Source organism: Syzygium oleosum, unplaced genomic scaffold (genome assembly GCF_021117445.2).
Source record: "Syzygium oleosum isolate NSW1041296 unplaced genomic scaffold, Sole_v2.1 Sole_v2.21, whole genome shotgun sequence".
NCBI lineage: Eukaryota > Viridiplantae > Streptophyta > Magnoliopsida > Myrtales > Myrtaceae > Syzygium > Syzygium oleosum.
In genome coordinates, this window is record NW_026607505.1 from 464266 (window position 1) to 479004 (window position 14739).

The following is a 14739-nucleotide window of genomic DNA, read 5'->3' on the forward strand; positions in this document are numbered from 1 at the left end:
GGGCCCTTATTTGACAATGTGTTGGTCATTTCAAGACAAAGTTCACTTTGGACCCTCTTTGACAAAATGATCACACTTCATGCCTTTATTTGAAATTTTTCCTAAATTTGGCAGGAGAGAATTCAAGTGGAGGCCACCTAATATAGTCATTATATTGAATGGAAACCAGGGTTTCGGATCATGGAACGAGTTGATGGGCCGATCCATACTTAAGAGTCGCTTATCAGATGCCAAGCTCGAAGCTAGTCCTGAAATCTGGATAATGTATATACAAGTTCCATAGTCATTGCCAAAAGCAAACACAGAAGCAGGAGTAAGACTCTCCTGTCCCTTGGTATATTAGGTCATCTTGAGTATCTAATGAAACAGAACTTCGGAACATATTTCCTCTCAAGAGAATATGGTCAAGATGCTCGCTTGAAAACAGTAAGACAGGATCCCCTCAATTATAGTTGCAGCTAATCCACTTAACAACGAAATCAGGGGTAACAGGGGGCCGAATGATTATGTCCAAAATGCAGAACCACAGCAATCAATCAGAGACGGACTCTACCCCTCTCCTGAAGCAGGGAGCTTCCTTTTCAGAATTTCGTTTTCCCTCCTCAAGTTCATAACCTTCTGCTTAAGTATTTCCACCTGCCGACTTGTAGCTGAATCTCGTTGCTCTTGAGCAAACTTTGTTCTGGTTATAAGCACTGCAGCAAACAACAAATCTATTATCCTAAAATGTAACAAGTAGATGGTTATTCCCTAGCGTCCCTTTTTCCACATACACAAAAGGGACCCTACACATACAACTAGAGCAGCCAAAACAACCTCCACCTTACTGTAAGTTATTTGCATGCTGGCATTAATTCATACGAACCTTATTGGGCATGTATGATGGTCCAGATCAGGCAAAAGGGAAAGATCTACTGTACTTGAAAAGAAAAATAGAAGTGAAGCAACCGCTGACGCACATTCCTTTTCCAGATTATGAAGTTTCTTAATCAAGTCTTTCTTCTCCTCCTGCTCAAGTAGAAGACAGTCCTTCAAATCCCGAATCTCGAGTTGATCTGCACCATGAAATACTTATGATGAACGAGTGAAAAGTCCTAGTGTTTTCCCAGAATTTAACACAAACCTAGGAACTTACATTTCGAATCCAAGTCAAAATGGAGCTGCTCTAACCTGCTTGCTAGGGCTTGGATATGCATTTTATGTGCTGTTAACTCGTGGCGGAGGTGATTACTAGTTGTTTCATGCGATGCTTTCTCAGTTTGAAAACCCCTAGCATGGAATAGCATTTCAGGTCGTAGAGAATGAAGTTTTATGAAGCAGCCGATGAATACATGAGAAAACTCACCTAATTTGGGCCTCTAACTCTTGAACCTTAGTTGTATAATCTTGTTGCAGCAATTCTATACATCCAATTTGCTCCTGCTCATGGACTCCAGTTCGTTAAGATCGTGACGGATCATAGTTTTTCCTTGGAACTCACAGAATAGTGCAGGCCTTATATGGAAAATAGGTTGGTCCCCATTGCAATACGGAGAAAAGTTAAATCACAAGCAACCTTACGTACGTTTGCTTTACGGTGGTGTTCATCAACCAGCCTCTTCATTTCCTCTTCCAATCTCTGGCATTTAGTGCGACTTTCGAGCTGCAAGTTGCTTTTCAAATAAAGCGATCAGAGGAAGCCGGCCTACTTACTAACTACAAGTTTTGAAGCCTCATTGTGGCTATCATCCTGATGAAGATCTCATAATGTTACTGGAATTGCTAGTGATTTTATAAATTGAGAAATTGGACACCTGATCAGCCAAATTGCTCATGCAACTTGAGTACAGCTTCGTCAGCCTCTCATTGTCTGCATTGTCTCATATCCAAACATCCCAAAAGGATTTCAGTGTAAGCTGGAGGTCAGACTGAATGCAGAAACTTTCTTAACTAAAAGTAATGTTTGTGACTGACAATATCGACCTCAACACCACAGATGACGCAGCAATCGGTCAATTCGGTAAACAAAGTTTAGACCTTGGATCTGTTCCCACTAGGATCCTATTATTACAAGCCGTCTTGAACTCAATTTTTCAAAGAATTCAAGGAATGAAAAACGGGAAAATCCACGGGCTTGTCAGCTCCAATACTCAGTGCTGAGGCAGAATTCTGAAGTCTACCTACAACAACACTACCTTCGTTGTAATTGAGCATCAAAATCCTTCTACATCTCAGGAACAACAGGACAAAAGAAAGAAAACTCGCGGGCAAACGTCACTGTAGTACCAATCATCATAGCTATCTGCATTGTCAAATTTGACAATCGCCATGGCTATTTTCGTTCTTCTAATATAGGAACACATCAAGGAACGAACACTACAACCATTTGAAGACTGCAAGATTCGGGACGACACGAACCTTGTCTTAGGCCGTTACAAGCAATTTCAAGAGCTTCTCGCCTTCGAACCTCGGCATCACAGCTCAACCTCAGCGATTGGATCTCCGCTGCTCCTCTCTCGAAATCCTGAACAAGAGTCACGACGTTACGGGAGAAACGATCGACATTGCCTCCCGTCGGGACTTACTAGACAAGCGCAGGAAAAATCGAACGAAACTGAACTAAACTGAGCTTTCATCATTACGGATTCGAACTCTAAATCTGAATCATCATCGATAAAAGAGAAGCTAAACGCCAGGCGAAGCTGAAATTTACGGCGAATTCACCATACGCCGAAGCTCAAACAGAGAAGAAGAAGAAGAAGCCTTTACTTCATAGATTTGATCGAAGGCCGAAAGCAGCGCTTCCGTCTCGCTGTCGCCGGTGGCCGCCATTGCCGCCGTGTTCGACTCTCGCCGACGAGGTCGAACTGTCGAAGACGGCGTTACGCGACGGACGCTGCCGTGGCTTCAGTCCGGAGGAGGCCGAGTGCGATCCATTTCCTCCGGAGAATTTTTTGAGCTTTCGAGTTTTATTTTTTTTTTCTTTTTTCCTTCCTCTCCCGGTAAATAGGCGGAGGTCTCATCTGTAATTTCGCATGCACAGTCACAAATAACTCCAAAACGGGCGCAGATCACAGCTTTCGAGTTTAAGAAGCAATGTTTGGAAATTTGCCAAGCTTTGAAATAGTCGATCTTTTTGCGACTTCTTATTCATAACAAAAGCGTACGTGAAAATGAAAAACACAAAACAATCCTACGTGTTACAATGATTTGTCGTAATCAAACGCAAAATAGTCGTTAAGAAAGAACAGTGATTCGACACGTTGATAGGCATTACAGTTTTTCCCTCCAAAGCCGAGCAACTATTGGGTACATAATGTCTTCCATTCAAGAAAAAGAGAAACCATATGATTGGATGCCCTACAAAGCTTGAGCACGGATGGTTTAGTGGAGGACTTAAAAAGTCTCCAAGAATCCAATAAAACGACAAAGAATGAAAAAGCCGAGATAAAACGCTTATTCTTCTCTTGTTGGGTTACATCAAAGAGCCACACAGGTCCCGGAAACAGGAGAAGAAAGGTTCCAACCACCCCTTTTCCAAGGAAAGCATCACATCCCCTCCTTCCCAAAAACAAACAACGAGCACGATCGCGCATGGAGTCCATTGTTGAGGAATTCCACAATTACTGGGAAACTCTCATGTTCTTCCAGTCGGAAGAGCTTCACAAGTAATCCACTCTGTTCCCTCCGTCCCTCCAATCTCGTACAGAATTGCACTCACGCTAGACGCCCTGTTTTTGCTCGGTCTCTCCCCTGTGTCTCTTCTCACGATGTTGCTTTTGTTTCCTTTGCTTTCTTTTGCTCCCTTTCGCGGCAAACTCTGCAGCTGCGTCCACGAGGCGATTTCCAGATTCAATGATCCGAGTTCGCTGGGCGCGGCGGCGTTGCCGGCAGCATCTAAGAGCATTGCCCTGGAAAGGAATAGGAGGAAGAAGCTCAATGACAGGCTCTTTGCACTTAGAGCCCTCGTGCCCAATATAAGCAAGGTTCACTCCCTGTACCAATCTGATTATGGCATGACGGCGTAGTAGCTCAGTTATTTATACGTTTGCGTCGCGATCAGCTTCGATAACTGTAGTTTTGGATCTGTTGTCTGAACGTTGAAAGTTTGAATCGAACCGTGCTGTTTGTACCTTGATGATGGTATTTTAGATGGACAAGGCTTCAATAGTGAAAGATGCTATTGATTACATCCAAGAGTTGCGTGATCAAGAAGGAAAAATCCGAGCCGAGATCGTGGAGCTCGAATCTGTGATTCTGAAGAAAAACCCCGGCTTCAAAATTGAGCAAGAACGATCACCGGTCCATCCGAAATCTAAGAGGAAGAGAACAAAGCTGCGCCATGATAGTTCCAAGAGTCCAGACATCACTCCGATTGAAGTTCTTGAGGTAACTTGCTCTCTCTCTTTCTCTGTGAGCATTAATTACCATGTGTATACTGATCCCAAAAACTATTCAAAAGCCGCATATTGAAAAGAAATCAATCTCATGGATGAGGAAATATTGCAGCTACGAGTGATGGAAGTTGGAGAGAAGAGCGTGGTGGTTAGCTTGACTTGTAGCAACAGGGGAGACACGATGGTTAAACTCTGTCAAGCGTTCGAGTCTCTGAAGCTCAAAATAGTCGCAGCCAACATCACCGCCCTCTCAGACAAGCTTTCGAAGATGGTGTTCATAGAGGTATGTGTTCAATTCAATCCAAAGGAGGTGCATCTTTGATGGATCATGGGCATGCATTAAAGGATTGATTTCGACAAGTAGAGTGTAAGGTATATGAGGATGCATCAATGTGTAAGGCACGATAAAACTGTAAACATCTGATGTGTTTTTACCATCATTTCCAATCATCTATTTCTTGTGGAAGATCTTCTGTCAATTAAATTTGCTTGACTGAACGTGATAAGTGCAACGGTAGTAGCATGAATAGGTATGAATGTCGGGGGTACATGGAGCTGGAAATTGCTAAATTACTTAGATAAAGCCGTTCTGCCACTAAACAACACGTTTATGTCATTTGAACGTTGATCAAGCACAGTCCATCAATCAACTTTAAACAAGTGGGATTAGGCATGTTTGCTAGTTTTTGCAGGATCACCCACCATTTCATTTATTATTTGACAAGTAAAGTACTTACCAGTAACATCATGCCATGCAACCTTTCCACTTATGTCAGTTTTCCATATCCGGGCTCCTACACGGCATCAATTAATGACAGTGTGGTCTATGAGACACTACCTTAGAATGGATATTGGTTTCTTTCATGTAACTTAGAACTTGTATCATCTGGGCATTCTGCGTTTAGTGCGAATGGCAAGTTACATAGATTTGTTGATAGGAATGCATGAAAATGGTTTGCTCTCGACTTACATCTGTATACTGTCAACCCTTAGTCCTATAAGATATGATGTGATTTTAAAAGTCTCTGAAACAAAACAAGGGGATGCATTCAAATTCTCTCCATCCATCAGTCAATTGTCCGAAGCACTAGTCCTACCCGAATCACCGTTCTGCAGACGGCCGTGCGCAAGAGCCAATTACCTAATGTCCAAGATCTTATTCGTCATGTGATTATTGTGCTGATATTTTAATCATCTTTCAGTTTTAGACGAAGACAGGGACCCTTCTAGTTCTTGTCCTGCTAAACTTGGGGCTACGGCCAAAATCCTGTGGAGATTTTGCTGCTGTTTTTATATTCCCACCCTGATTGATCAGCTGATAGTAACAGCTTAGGTAGCGTGGCTCCACATTGGACATGCATGATCAGGTCATATGTGCTTGATAATGATGCTGGGTTCCCATTTTAATGAGAAATGAAGTAGTTTAGAGCAACGTGATGACTTGTAAAAGTAGATATGATGCCCGCCCTTTGCTCGGTCTCAATCTATGATTGCTTTCACATTTCATGTTTGATCGAGCCTTTGTCGTAGCTCACGCCATTGCAATCGTCCCACTTATCTTTTCTTGTATAATTTTTGGCAGAAGGAAGAGAAGCAGGGCAAGGAACACATTCAATCCAAAATTGAAGCCGCCATTGCAGCTCTCAATAACCTCCGCACCGAGCCCTCCTGACGCGGGCACTTAGCGGTTTTGAGCTGAAACGCTCGGAAGGGTTCGATTTCATCAGCGTCACCGGCTCCTCAGAAGTTGGTAACGGGATGTCGTTCTCGGTGGCAGCGCAGTACAGAATCGAGCATCAGGTTGTGTTCAAAATATGTATCTTCTCTACTCCAATAACACGTCACATCGACATTGTATGCCGTCGGGGACAGTAAGACACTGTGCACATCCAAATCTAAAGAGAATTAAAGTCCTCTTCTTGTGCCCTTTAGGCAAATGATTGTGCTCTTTTACGTGTTAAATCTCTGATAATAGAATATTGTTTCTTTCACATCTGCATTGTCCTATAATTGAGGACCGGTTGGTTGGATCAGCTTTGAGAACAGTGACAAAGCAAAACAAAGCAATGTGCTATCTTGTCTGTCCACAGGTATAGGCAAAGTGATGTCATCCAATGACCAACCATCGGACCAATGATCATGGTAGGACCAGATTTGTTTGTTCGTATCCTTATGCTAACCTCAAAAGAAAAAAAAGAAGAAACGCATTAAGAATGGTGTGGGACCCAATTATTGTGGCTCTTCTTGCATCGCTCTCCTCGGTCATTATTGCCGAAGCACGTAATCGTTGCCGGTCGAGAAGTGTTGAGAGTGAAATTGTCGTCGGAGCATGTAATGTCCGTCGGAAAGTAATTCGTTCTCTGTCCCTAGAACTTGAAACCTCGAGAGCAGCAAGCGAAAGCGAGAAAGTTGACTATTTCGTCCAATAGCGAGAGCTGCCGAGGATTGGATTCAAGATCGGTAGTTCGTTACAGAATGGGATAAAACGATACAACAGAGCGAAACGCTAGTATGAGATTGGCACATATATGATTAGTACGAATCAGGTAGGATAAAAGATTTTCAAAGGCCGTAAGTTTTATATATAAAATACAAGGGATAAGTGCAGTAAAAGTCTTAAAACTTATCGCGAAAATACAATTGAGTCCTAAAACTTATCACGAAAGTGTAATAAAATCTTAAAACTCTTAAAAAGTACAATCAAGCCTTAAAACTTGTCAAGCGATGCAATTAAGTCCTTCAGTTAACACAATCAATTTATTTAATAAAAAAAAATGCCGACGTGGCATTTTTTAATTACTTTTTCTCTCTTACGTGGCATTATTATTTTTTTTTTCAAATCTGATTTTCAATAGACTAAAAAATTAATAAAAAGCTAAAATTTTATTTAAAAAACAAAAGTGAAAAGAAAGAAGAAAATGGCAAGGCAGGGCAGGGCAGAGCCTCGCCAATGGGCGCTGCCGCCGCCGCCAATCACCGGTGGTGGTCGCCGGCCCTGGGCGAGTTGGCCAGTCCTCGCTAACCCTGGGTGAGGCGTTGCTAGCGTCGGGCGACAGCCGACGACCCTCGCAAGGCTCGGGCAAGGGCCCCCAAATCTAGGCAACGTCGGCCCTCCCCTAGGGCCGACGACCATCGCTCGCCCTAGGCGAGGTGTCGCCGCCCTCACCCAGGGCAGGTGAGGCTCGCTGGCCCTAGACAAGGTTGGTGTCACTCAGATCTAGGCGCCCTTGACCCAGTTCTGGGCGAGCCTCGTCGGGCCTAGCAAGGGTCACTGGCCCTCGCCCAAGGCAAGCGATGGTCGCCGGCCTTAGGGGGGGCCAGCGTCGCCTAGATCTGGGCGCCCTTGCCCAGGCCTAATGAGGGTCGCCGACAATGCCTTGCCCCGGGCTAGTGATCTCCGCCGGCACCTCCGGCAATGGGCGGCGGCAACGCCCACCAACGAGGTCCTACCCTACCCTACCATTTTTTTTTTAGTTTTGTTTTTTATATAAAATTTTAACTTTCTTATTAAATTTTTTAATCCAATGAAAATCAGATTTGTAGAAAAAAAATTGCCGAGTAGGAGAGAGAAAGAAATTAAAAATGCCAGCACAACATTTTTTATTAAATAAATTGATGGTATTAACTGAAGAACTTAACTGCATCAATTTGACAAGTTTTAGGACCTGATTGCACTTTTTTAAAGTTTTAGGACTCGATTGCACTTTCGTGATAAGTTTTATGACTTGATTGTACATTTTAAAAGTTTTAGGCACTTTCGTGATAAGTTTTAGGGCTTCTAGTGTATTTATCCCAAAATACAATGCGAATTACGACTCTGAAGTCAGAAATGATGTACAAAACCAAAACGTAATTGTGAAATACACATAAAAAGGCCTAGTCCCAACGGGTCAGCTTGACAACAAAAGCCCAATGAAGCCCAACGCAGGCCCAACGAAGCCCAACGTAGGCCCGACGAAGGCCCAACGAAGCTCTTTACTGCATAACTTAAGCATTGTGGAATTCCCAGTTTCTTCCCCATTCCAAATCTCCTCTCTCTCTCTCTCTCCTCCTTCCTCCTCCTCGTCCTCATCCTCTCATGGAGTCGTTGATGGTTAACTACGCTTCTTCCGACGAAGACGAAGAAGATCGCCGCGACGAACCCCAATCTCACCCGACCTCTCGCTCCTCTCCTCCTACAACCACCGCCTCCTTCTCTTCTCTGCCTCCTCCGAAATCGTCATCTTGTTCTCCCTCCGCTTCTCTCTTCTCCTCTCTCCCCCAGCCCAAGCAAACCCTAACTCCTTCCTCTTCTTCTTCTTCTCGCTCCGACGCCAAAGCCGTTTGCTCCGATGAAGGAAGCTCCAAGTCTACCGCCCCGGTCGCCTCCGGATCCTCCTCCAGGCTCTTCTCGTCCCCTCAGCCAAGACAGCAATCGCTGTCGAGCCTCCCTCCGGCGAGCGCGAACTCCGGCGCGAAGCGGATCGTCCAGTTCAGGCCTCCCGTCCACCCTTCGCTCGCGAACCCTGGCGCAGTCGACGACGACGAAGAAGACGACGAGGGTGAGAAGGAGAAGGAGCGCAAGCGGCAGCGGGAATCTGAATCCGCGGCTCAGGCTTCCTCCGTCATGTCCTTCCTCTCGAGCATTCCCGCGCCGCGGAACTCCTCCACTTTGGGCGCCCTTCCTTCCGCTGGTTCTGGCCGGAGATCGGTCGTTGAGACCGATGCCCCTGCTGTGGGTTCTACTGGCTTGGAATCGAGCAATGGCGGTAATAATCAAAACGTCGGTAATTATAGCACTTATGAGACTTACGATTCAGGGATTGATCGAAATGGGGAGGCTTCTGAGTATCACGAGGTTTATGGAAGTCATCAAGGCGGCTATGATCAGAATGCCAGCGGGAGTGATATTTCATACTACGGAGGATACGAGAACTATAGTAATCATGTGGAGTATGGTAATTATGCGAATCATTCAGATTATGCGACTGTGGCATCCGCTGGAGTGGTGCAGGAGATGAGCGACAGTGCAGTGAGAGTTTCGGGAAAGAGAGGCAGGAATGAGGTTCCAGCAGAAATAGTGGAGGTGAAGCAGGACGAGTTGATGAAGAATCGACCTAGGGAGGACCAAGTGAAAATGACTGGGATTGCTTTTGGACCGGCTTATCAGGTATGAAGACCAAATCATGATTTCCATCCTCACTATCACAGTTTTCTGTGAAAGTTCATTCGATATTGCATTTATGATTGCTCCTGTTAATTGAACTTTTTGTTGGAGTTCCCATGGGGCCGTATGATTTATAGCAGTGCTTCAAGTTCAAACTAGGCATCTTGCTTATCCAATAACCTCGTGTAGTTACATGGGCAGCGCAGCTTGTTCTAGGCATTCTAGAAAGGAGGAAGGCTGAGTTTCTCTTCCTTGGTTCGAATTTGCTGTGAGAAACTATGGTGAAGCCTATGTGCCTAGTGGATGTCAGTGCAAGTGTTTAATAATAACCCTTGATTATGAGACTGGGTTATTTTGTTGGAAAAGAGAAACATATCAACTTCAGTATCAGTAGAACATTGAGGCTGCCTGCTACCCGTCTAGTTGGAGTTTGATTACCAATGTTTAGTGTACTATAGACTAGAAGAATTCTATGAGTATTTTATCTTTCTTCCTGGCATTTTGCTTGTACTCACTGCTGCTATAGTTTTCGGTAGCATATAGTATACTCTTATAAATGTCCCTGAGCAGGGTCTGCTACATGGAACTCGGTACTCCATCTTGTTTGACCTGAATTAATATCCTCTCTATATAGAATACTCAAGACATTTCTTTAAATATTCGCCACATCTTTCTAGCTTTCTCCTTCCTGAGCCTTTTATCTTGTATCTTCATCGTAGCATCACATCTTCTCACCGATGCCTCTAGACAAACCATCCCAAAGGAGTTTCATTGCAATTATATTCTCTCATCTTGTCATCAATTGTGGCCATGACGACTATTTTAGGGACGCAGTAAATTCTAAATATTTCTTTCCTTGAGTATCCAGCCATCCACTAGAGCATTCATATTTGCCGAACTCATTTTCTACCGTTGTTCACATATCGGTATTGAACTCCGCAACATTAACAATGCTAGTGTTGTTGCTGGAAGATATCGAGTATTTTATTTTCAGTGATATTTTATTGTGGTACAGGATACCATATGCGCTACTCTACTTCATCTATTCTTCTTTATCCATGGTAACATTGCCTTCTCTCCTCTTTTTACAAAACTAATCGAATGCCTTGTGCCATGCACGGGATTTATATCTACTCGAAATGTTCTGGTACTCATGTATTTGTAGTTATCTTCCCCTTTAATTAGAGTTTAGTAAGTATACGCTGAAAACCACTATAAAGATTATCAAAAGTCAATCTCATGCAGAAGAGGCAATATCTAAATTTATGATGGGATCCTAGTTAGATGTCAATTAAGTTATACATCTATCTTATAGAATTAATGGGACTTAAATTTCAGGTAGTAAATTTTATTTGGTTTCTGTCGAGTGATACAGAATAATTATTTGGTAAAGATTATGACAAAAAAAAATAGTATGCTTCTTTTTCTTGATATATCAAATTAGCATTTTTACCTTGAGAAGCTTTTAATCCCATGCAGTTCAATAGTCTTGTTCGATAGCTCTCAAAATCTGATTTCTCCAACCTAGTTCAAGTATAGCTCCAATTTCAACAGGATTTCGTCGCTATTGATTGGGATAGGTATGGTAAGGATTTTGTATCATGAGAATCAACACGCTCGAGCAATTTGGGGTATTACTTCAAAAGTATTTAGTTATTTTTCAGACAGAAAATTAAAACCCTCCCCTCGTTTACCACGCCAGTTTCTTGTTTTGGTCGAACTAGCTTTGACTGTGAGTGCTAAACTACTGATCACTAGAGTCATATAGCCACTGTTCGCATGGAAAGTGAATAAGAAAAGGGAGGTAAACAGGAAGATGGAACTTTCAAGGCGGTTCTTTCAAGAAACCCCACTGTTGCCACTGGAGTTAGAATATCAGATCTACTTTTGAAAGAGCACCTGGAGAAGTATGCCATATACATCCAAAGTTATCAGTTACAACAGTGTGCACAGAATCCTTGCTTTTAACAATGCATTTAAAATGACGTCATATAAACATGCTGTTTTCTATAGTGCGGAGAAGGGAGGAGGCTACTGTTTAGATGCATGGAAATTGCTGTAGTTTGCATTACATTGAAGGACTGGAGATACGAGCCTACATGTAAGTGCTTGTAGGAGGTGAACAAATCACATCGCCAAATGAAGAAGCCTCAAGAAGCAACATTCTTAAGCATGGAGTATAACAAACAATCTGGGTGTTTTTAGTTTTCAGCTAGGAAGCAAATTGCAAAATAAAATTAAACTCTACATTCAAGACAAAATGACAGATTATGAAATAGCAAAATTTGGCAAGTGCAGCTGCTAGGTGGCTAATGTCGTGTGAACCTAGGATGAAATAGCGGCTAGGTGTCAGCGTTTCTGTGGAGTTTTTTGAGACATGAAGAAGATTTTAGTTTGGGTGGAAAAAAATGAGATTGTGTGATTGGTCGCCAAGCACTAAGAAAACTTGTTCGATCTCTGTAATGGTTGCAGGATAGTAGAAAACCCTCAGCTCTATGGAGACTGTTGGTCTCCAATTGGAACTTTTTCTTTTACTAAATCTGCACTGGCCTCTATAGTCATTGAACAGCTTGACTTCTCAAGTTTCTCTTTGTGATTATATTTTGCATTTATTTGTCAGGTATTTTATCCACTAGCATAGTATGATCTTAAAAAAATATGCTGAGGATTATCATTTTGGATATTCTTGGTAAGCTCGCTTATTTCCAAGCAAAGATATAAGGATTTGAAACTAATCATAGATGTAAGGGTATTGCTATTGGGAATGCTTTGTTCCTCCTAGCGTCCTAATTGAAGTCACCATTCTATCATTCATATGCTTCGTCGTTTCTGGGTAAGCAACAATACCTTTCTCCTCCAAAACCCTTCAAGATTTTTTCAGGAACCATGTCCTCAGCCTTTTAGAGATGTATGAAAAACCATGGGCCAACCTTATCTCTGTCCTTTTATTCATCCATCATTTATAAGCTGTGCAATGCGAGGCAATTTTACTTTACATGATTAAGGGTGCTTTCAATTCTTTGTTTGAGTATTGCTTTTTGTCATCAGGCATATTCACTTAGACTGTGACTGCATATTTATTTTCATGTAGTATGTACTGAATTTTATAGAAGACGCAATTGTATGCTGCTATGGCTCTCTTTGCTGTCCAAAGCGCATCATTTTTGCTCGTGCAATTGTTATGCTTGCGGTCTAAAAAAACATTGTCTATCATTCAATTTTCAGCGGCTTGGCAATGTCTAAAGTCCAACTGCGTGCTTTGTCCACTCTGATATAGAGTTGTTAAACTAGAACATAACTACTAATTCAACTACCGATGCAAACCATGCTTTATAGTGATTTAGTCCCCGGTGCAATGCATCTGACATAAGGATTTCTTCATTTTCTGGCAATAATCAATAAAATCTTCTGAAGAAGAAAAACGAAAAATTGTCAATCTCCTTTGCAGAGGGTTAGAAGTTGTGTCTGACCAGAAAAAGAGAGTTAGAAGTTGTGTCAAACATAGCACTTGCATTGTCCATGTTGCTGCCTATACATATGGAGTACTTTCGGCAATGGGTGTATGGTTTATTACATTGATATTGTTGGAGTTGGCGAATACTTCGGGGACCCTTGTTTCTCACACCGGGTACGCCCACGTGAGCTTAGGGAAACTGAAGTGTTATCCGACGACATGTGACCCCGCGTGTGGAATGCGGGGTTCGGGCGCGCCCGACACGGTGTCCGCCGTCGGCGGCGGGTTCGGGGCAGCGCCCTGTGGGGGTTCCGTATAGGGTTTTATTTAAGCTGGCCCGTATGGTGCAAGATTAAGAGATTTCGTATAGGTTTAGGTTTTGGGCCCGTTTGGGGCACATATATATATTTATTTTTTTTTTTTTTTTTTTTTTTTTTTTTTGGTTCTCGATACATCCCTTCAGATATTGCATCACTTGCGTTTTCAAAAAGTTGTCTATATAAATTTCATATGCTTTGCTGAATATCTTGAAGCTCATTTATAGCATATGTATGTCTGCTTCATGCTGACCTCTTTTTGCATGGAAAATTGTTAGCCTGCTTCAACAAAGGGAAAGCCTTCCAAACTGCATAAGAGGAAGCATCAGATTGGTTCTCTGTACTTTGATATGAGGCAGAAGGAGATGGAGCTTGCAGAACGGCGTGCAAAAGGCTTCCTTACAAAGGCTCAAACGCAAGCAAAGTACGGATGGTAATAAGGAAGGTATGTGTGATTCTGAGAGGATGCCTTGAGAACAGTGAAAGCTCTGGAACACCTCTCCGTGGACTGCCATTTGTGTAGAACAACTGTTATTATCTTGTATGTGCTTTTTAATATGTCAGGTAATTACTCTTGTTCTCCAGGTGGAGGATGAGCTTCCATGTGAAGAAAATTAGTGGTTGGGCAGTGTTTTAGTTCATCAGAGTTGCTGTGTGGATGCTGTTGCTGAGACAGGAGGATGGTGAAAATGGTCGGCAACTTGGCAGAAGACTTCGACTGATGGGGGGGCCTTACCTCTTTCTTGGAATTTACCGTTAGTGGTAAAATCTCATCATACTTGCCGTGCTTGTCCATGGCCTTGTAGCTTTGCCGTGGGATATTATTGTGTTCTGCGCCCGTGGCCATATTTCAAGTGTGTCCAAATGGCTAAAAAGTTGACTGTTTGGCATATGATTTGGATTGAATAAATATCAACTGGAAGTAAAAAAAAGGTTCAGGGGTATGATTGATCTCATTAAAAGTTTGAGAATTTTTTTGGGGGGGACTAGAAGTATGAGAAAATATGTAGGACGCTTTGGGTGACAGCTTCCCTCGATTTTGTTTTATTAGAGCTAGACAGTCTCTGGCCAGGCCAAGACTGGGCTAGTTGGGCCTGAACTGTGTTTAAAGCCGAGGCCTAAACTAGTCCTTTATAAGGTTAGATAACCCTGAAAGGATCGCATAAGAACCGAAAGGGCCCAATTGGCCCAAACGAAATGCTGGCCCAGCAATTAGCGTGGCCCTCAATTAAGAAGTTACGGATAAGCCAACTGATTTAGGCCTAATAAACCCAGGTAACGTGTTGGCCCAGCCCATACAGGTCCCAATTCAAGGAGAGCCCAAATATTGCCCATCTAGGCTCAATAGGTGGGAATGTTAGATGGAGCCCGCATTGGGCCCAGTATTTGTTAGACCAAAAATCGTCCATCAAAGGCCAATAAACAAAGAATTTAAGCCCAGCCATT

At 42.8% G+C, this 14739-nt stretch overlaps 3 protein-coding genes across 4 annotated transcripts; 2 read left to right on the forward strand and 1 right to left on the reverse strand.

Annotated features, from left to right (window-relative positions):
• Positions 1 to 243: 243 nt before the first annotated feature.
• Positions 244 to 3046, reverse strand: LOC115677451 (protein At-4/1). The gene is made up of 8 exons (XM_030600619.2): positions 2749 to 3046; positions 2398 to 2503; positions 1794 to 1849; positions 1565 to 1642; positions 1346 to 1419; positions 1136 to 1269; positions 960 to 1055; positions 244 to 695 (listed from the first exon to the last, which is right to left on the reverse strand). Exons 1-8 carry the CDS (start codon positions 2809 to 2811, stop codon positions 550 to 552), a joined length of 753 nt encoding a protein of 250 aa, XP_030456479.1. The 5' UTR covers positions 2812 to 3046; the 3' UTR covers positions 244 to 549.
• A 386-nt stretch (positions 3047 to 3432) lies between these two features.
• LOC115677265 (transcription factor bHLH35-like) lies at positions 3433 to 6367 on the forward strand. Of its 2 annotated transcripts, none has more exons than XM_056320755.1 (5): positions 3433 to 3647; positions 3806 to 3965; positions 4132 to 4372; positions 4493 to 4659; positions 5959 to 6367. In XM_056320755.1, the coding sequence occupies exons 1-5, from the start codon at positions 3574 to 3576 to the stop codon at positions 6046 to 6048; spliced, it is 732 nt and encodes a 243-aa protein (XP_056176730.1). In that variant the 5' UTR covers positions 3433 to 3573; the 3' UTR covers positions 6049 to 6367. The 2 variants fall into 2 exon arrangements, with proteins under 2 accessions (XP_056176730.1, XP_030456254.2); XM_030600394.2 differs by having other exon boundaries at positions 3443 to 3647; positions 4132 to 4368; positions 4489 to 4659.
• A 2015-nt stretch (positions 6368 to 8382) lies between these two features.
• Positions 8383 to 14237, forward strand: LOC115677302 (uncharacterized). The gene is made up of 3 exons (XM_030600432.2): positions 8383 to 9525; positions 13572 to 13738; positions 13879 to 14237. The coding sequence occupies exons 1-2, from the start codon at positions 8455 to 8457 to the stop codon at positions 13728 to 13730; spliced, it is 1230 nt and encodes a 409-aa protein (XP_030456292.2). The 5' UTR covers positions 8383 to 8454; the 3' UTR covers positions 13731 to 13738; positions 13879 to 14237.
• The last annotated feature ends 502 nt before the right edge of the window (positions 14238 to 14739 follow it).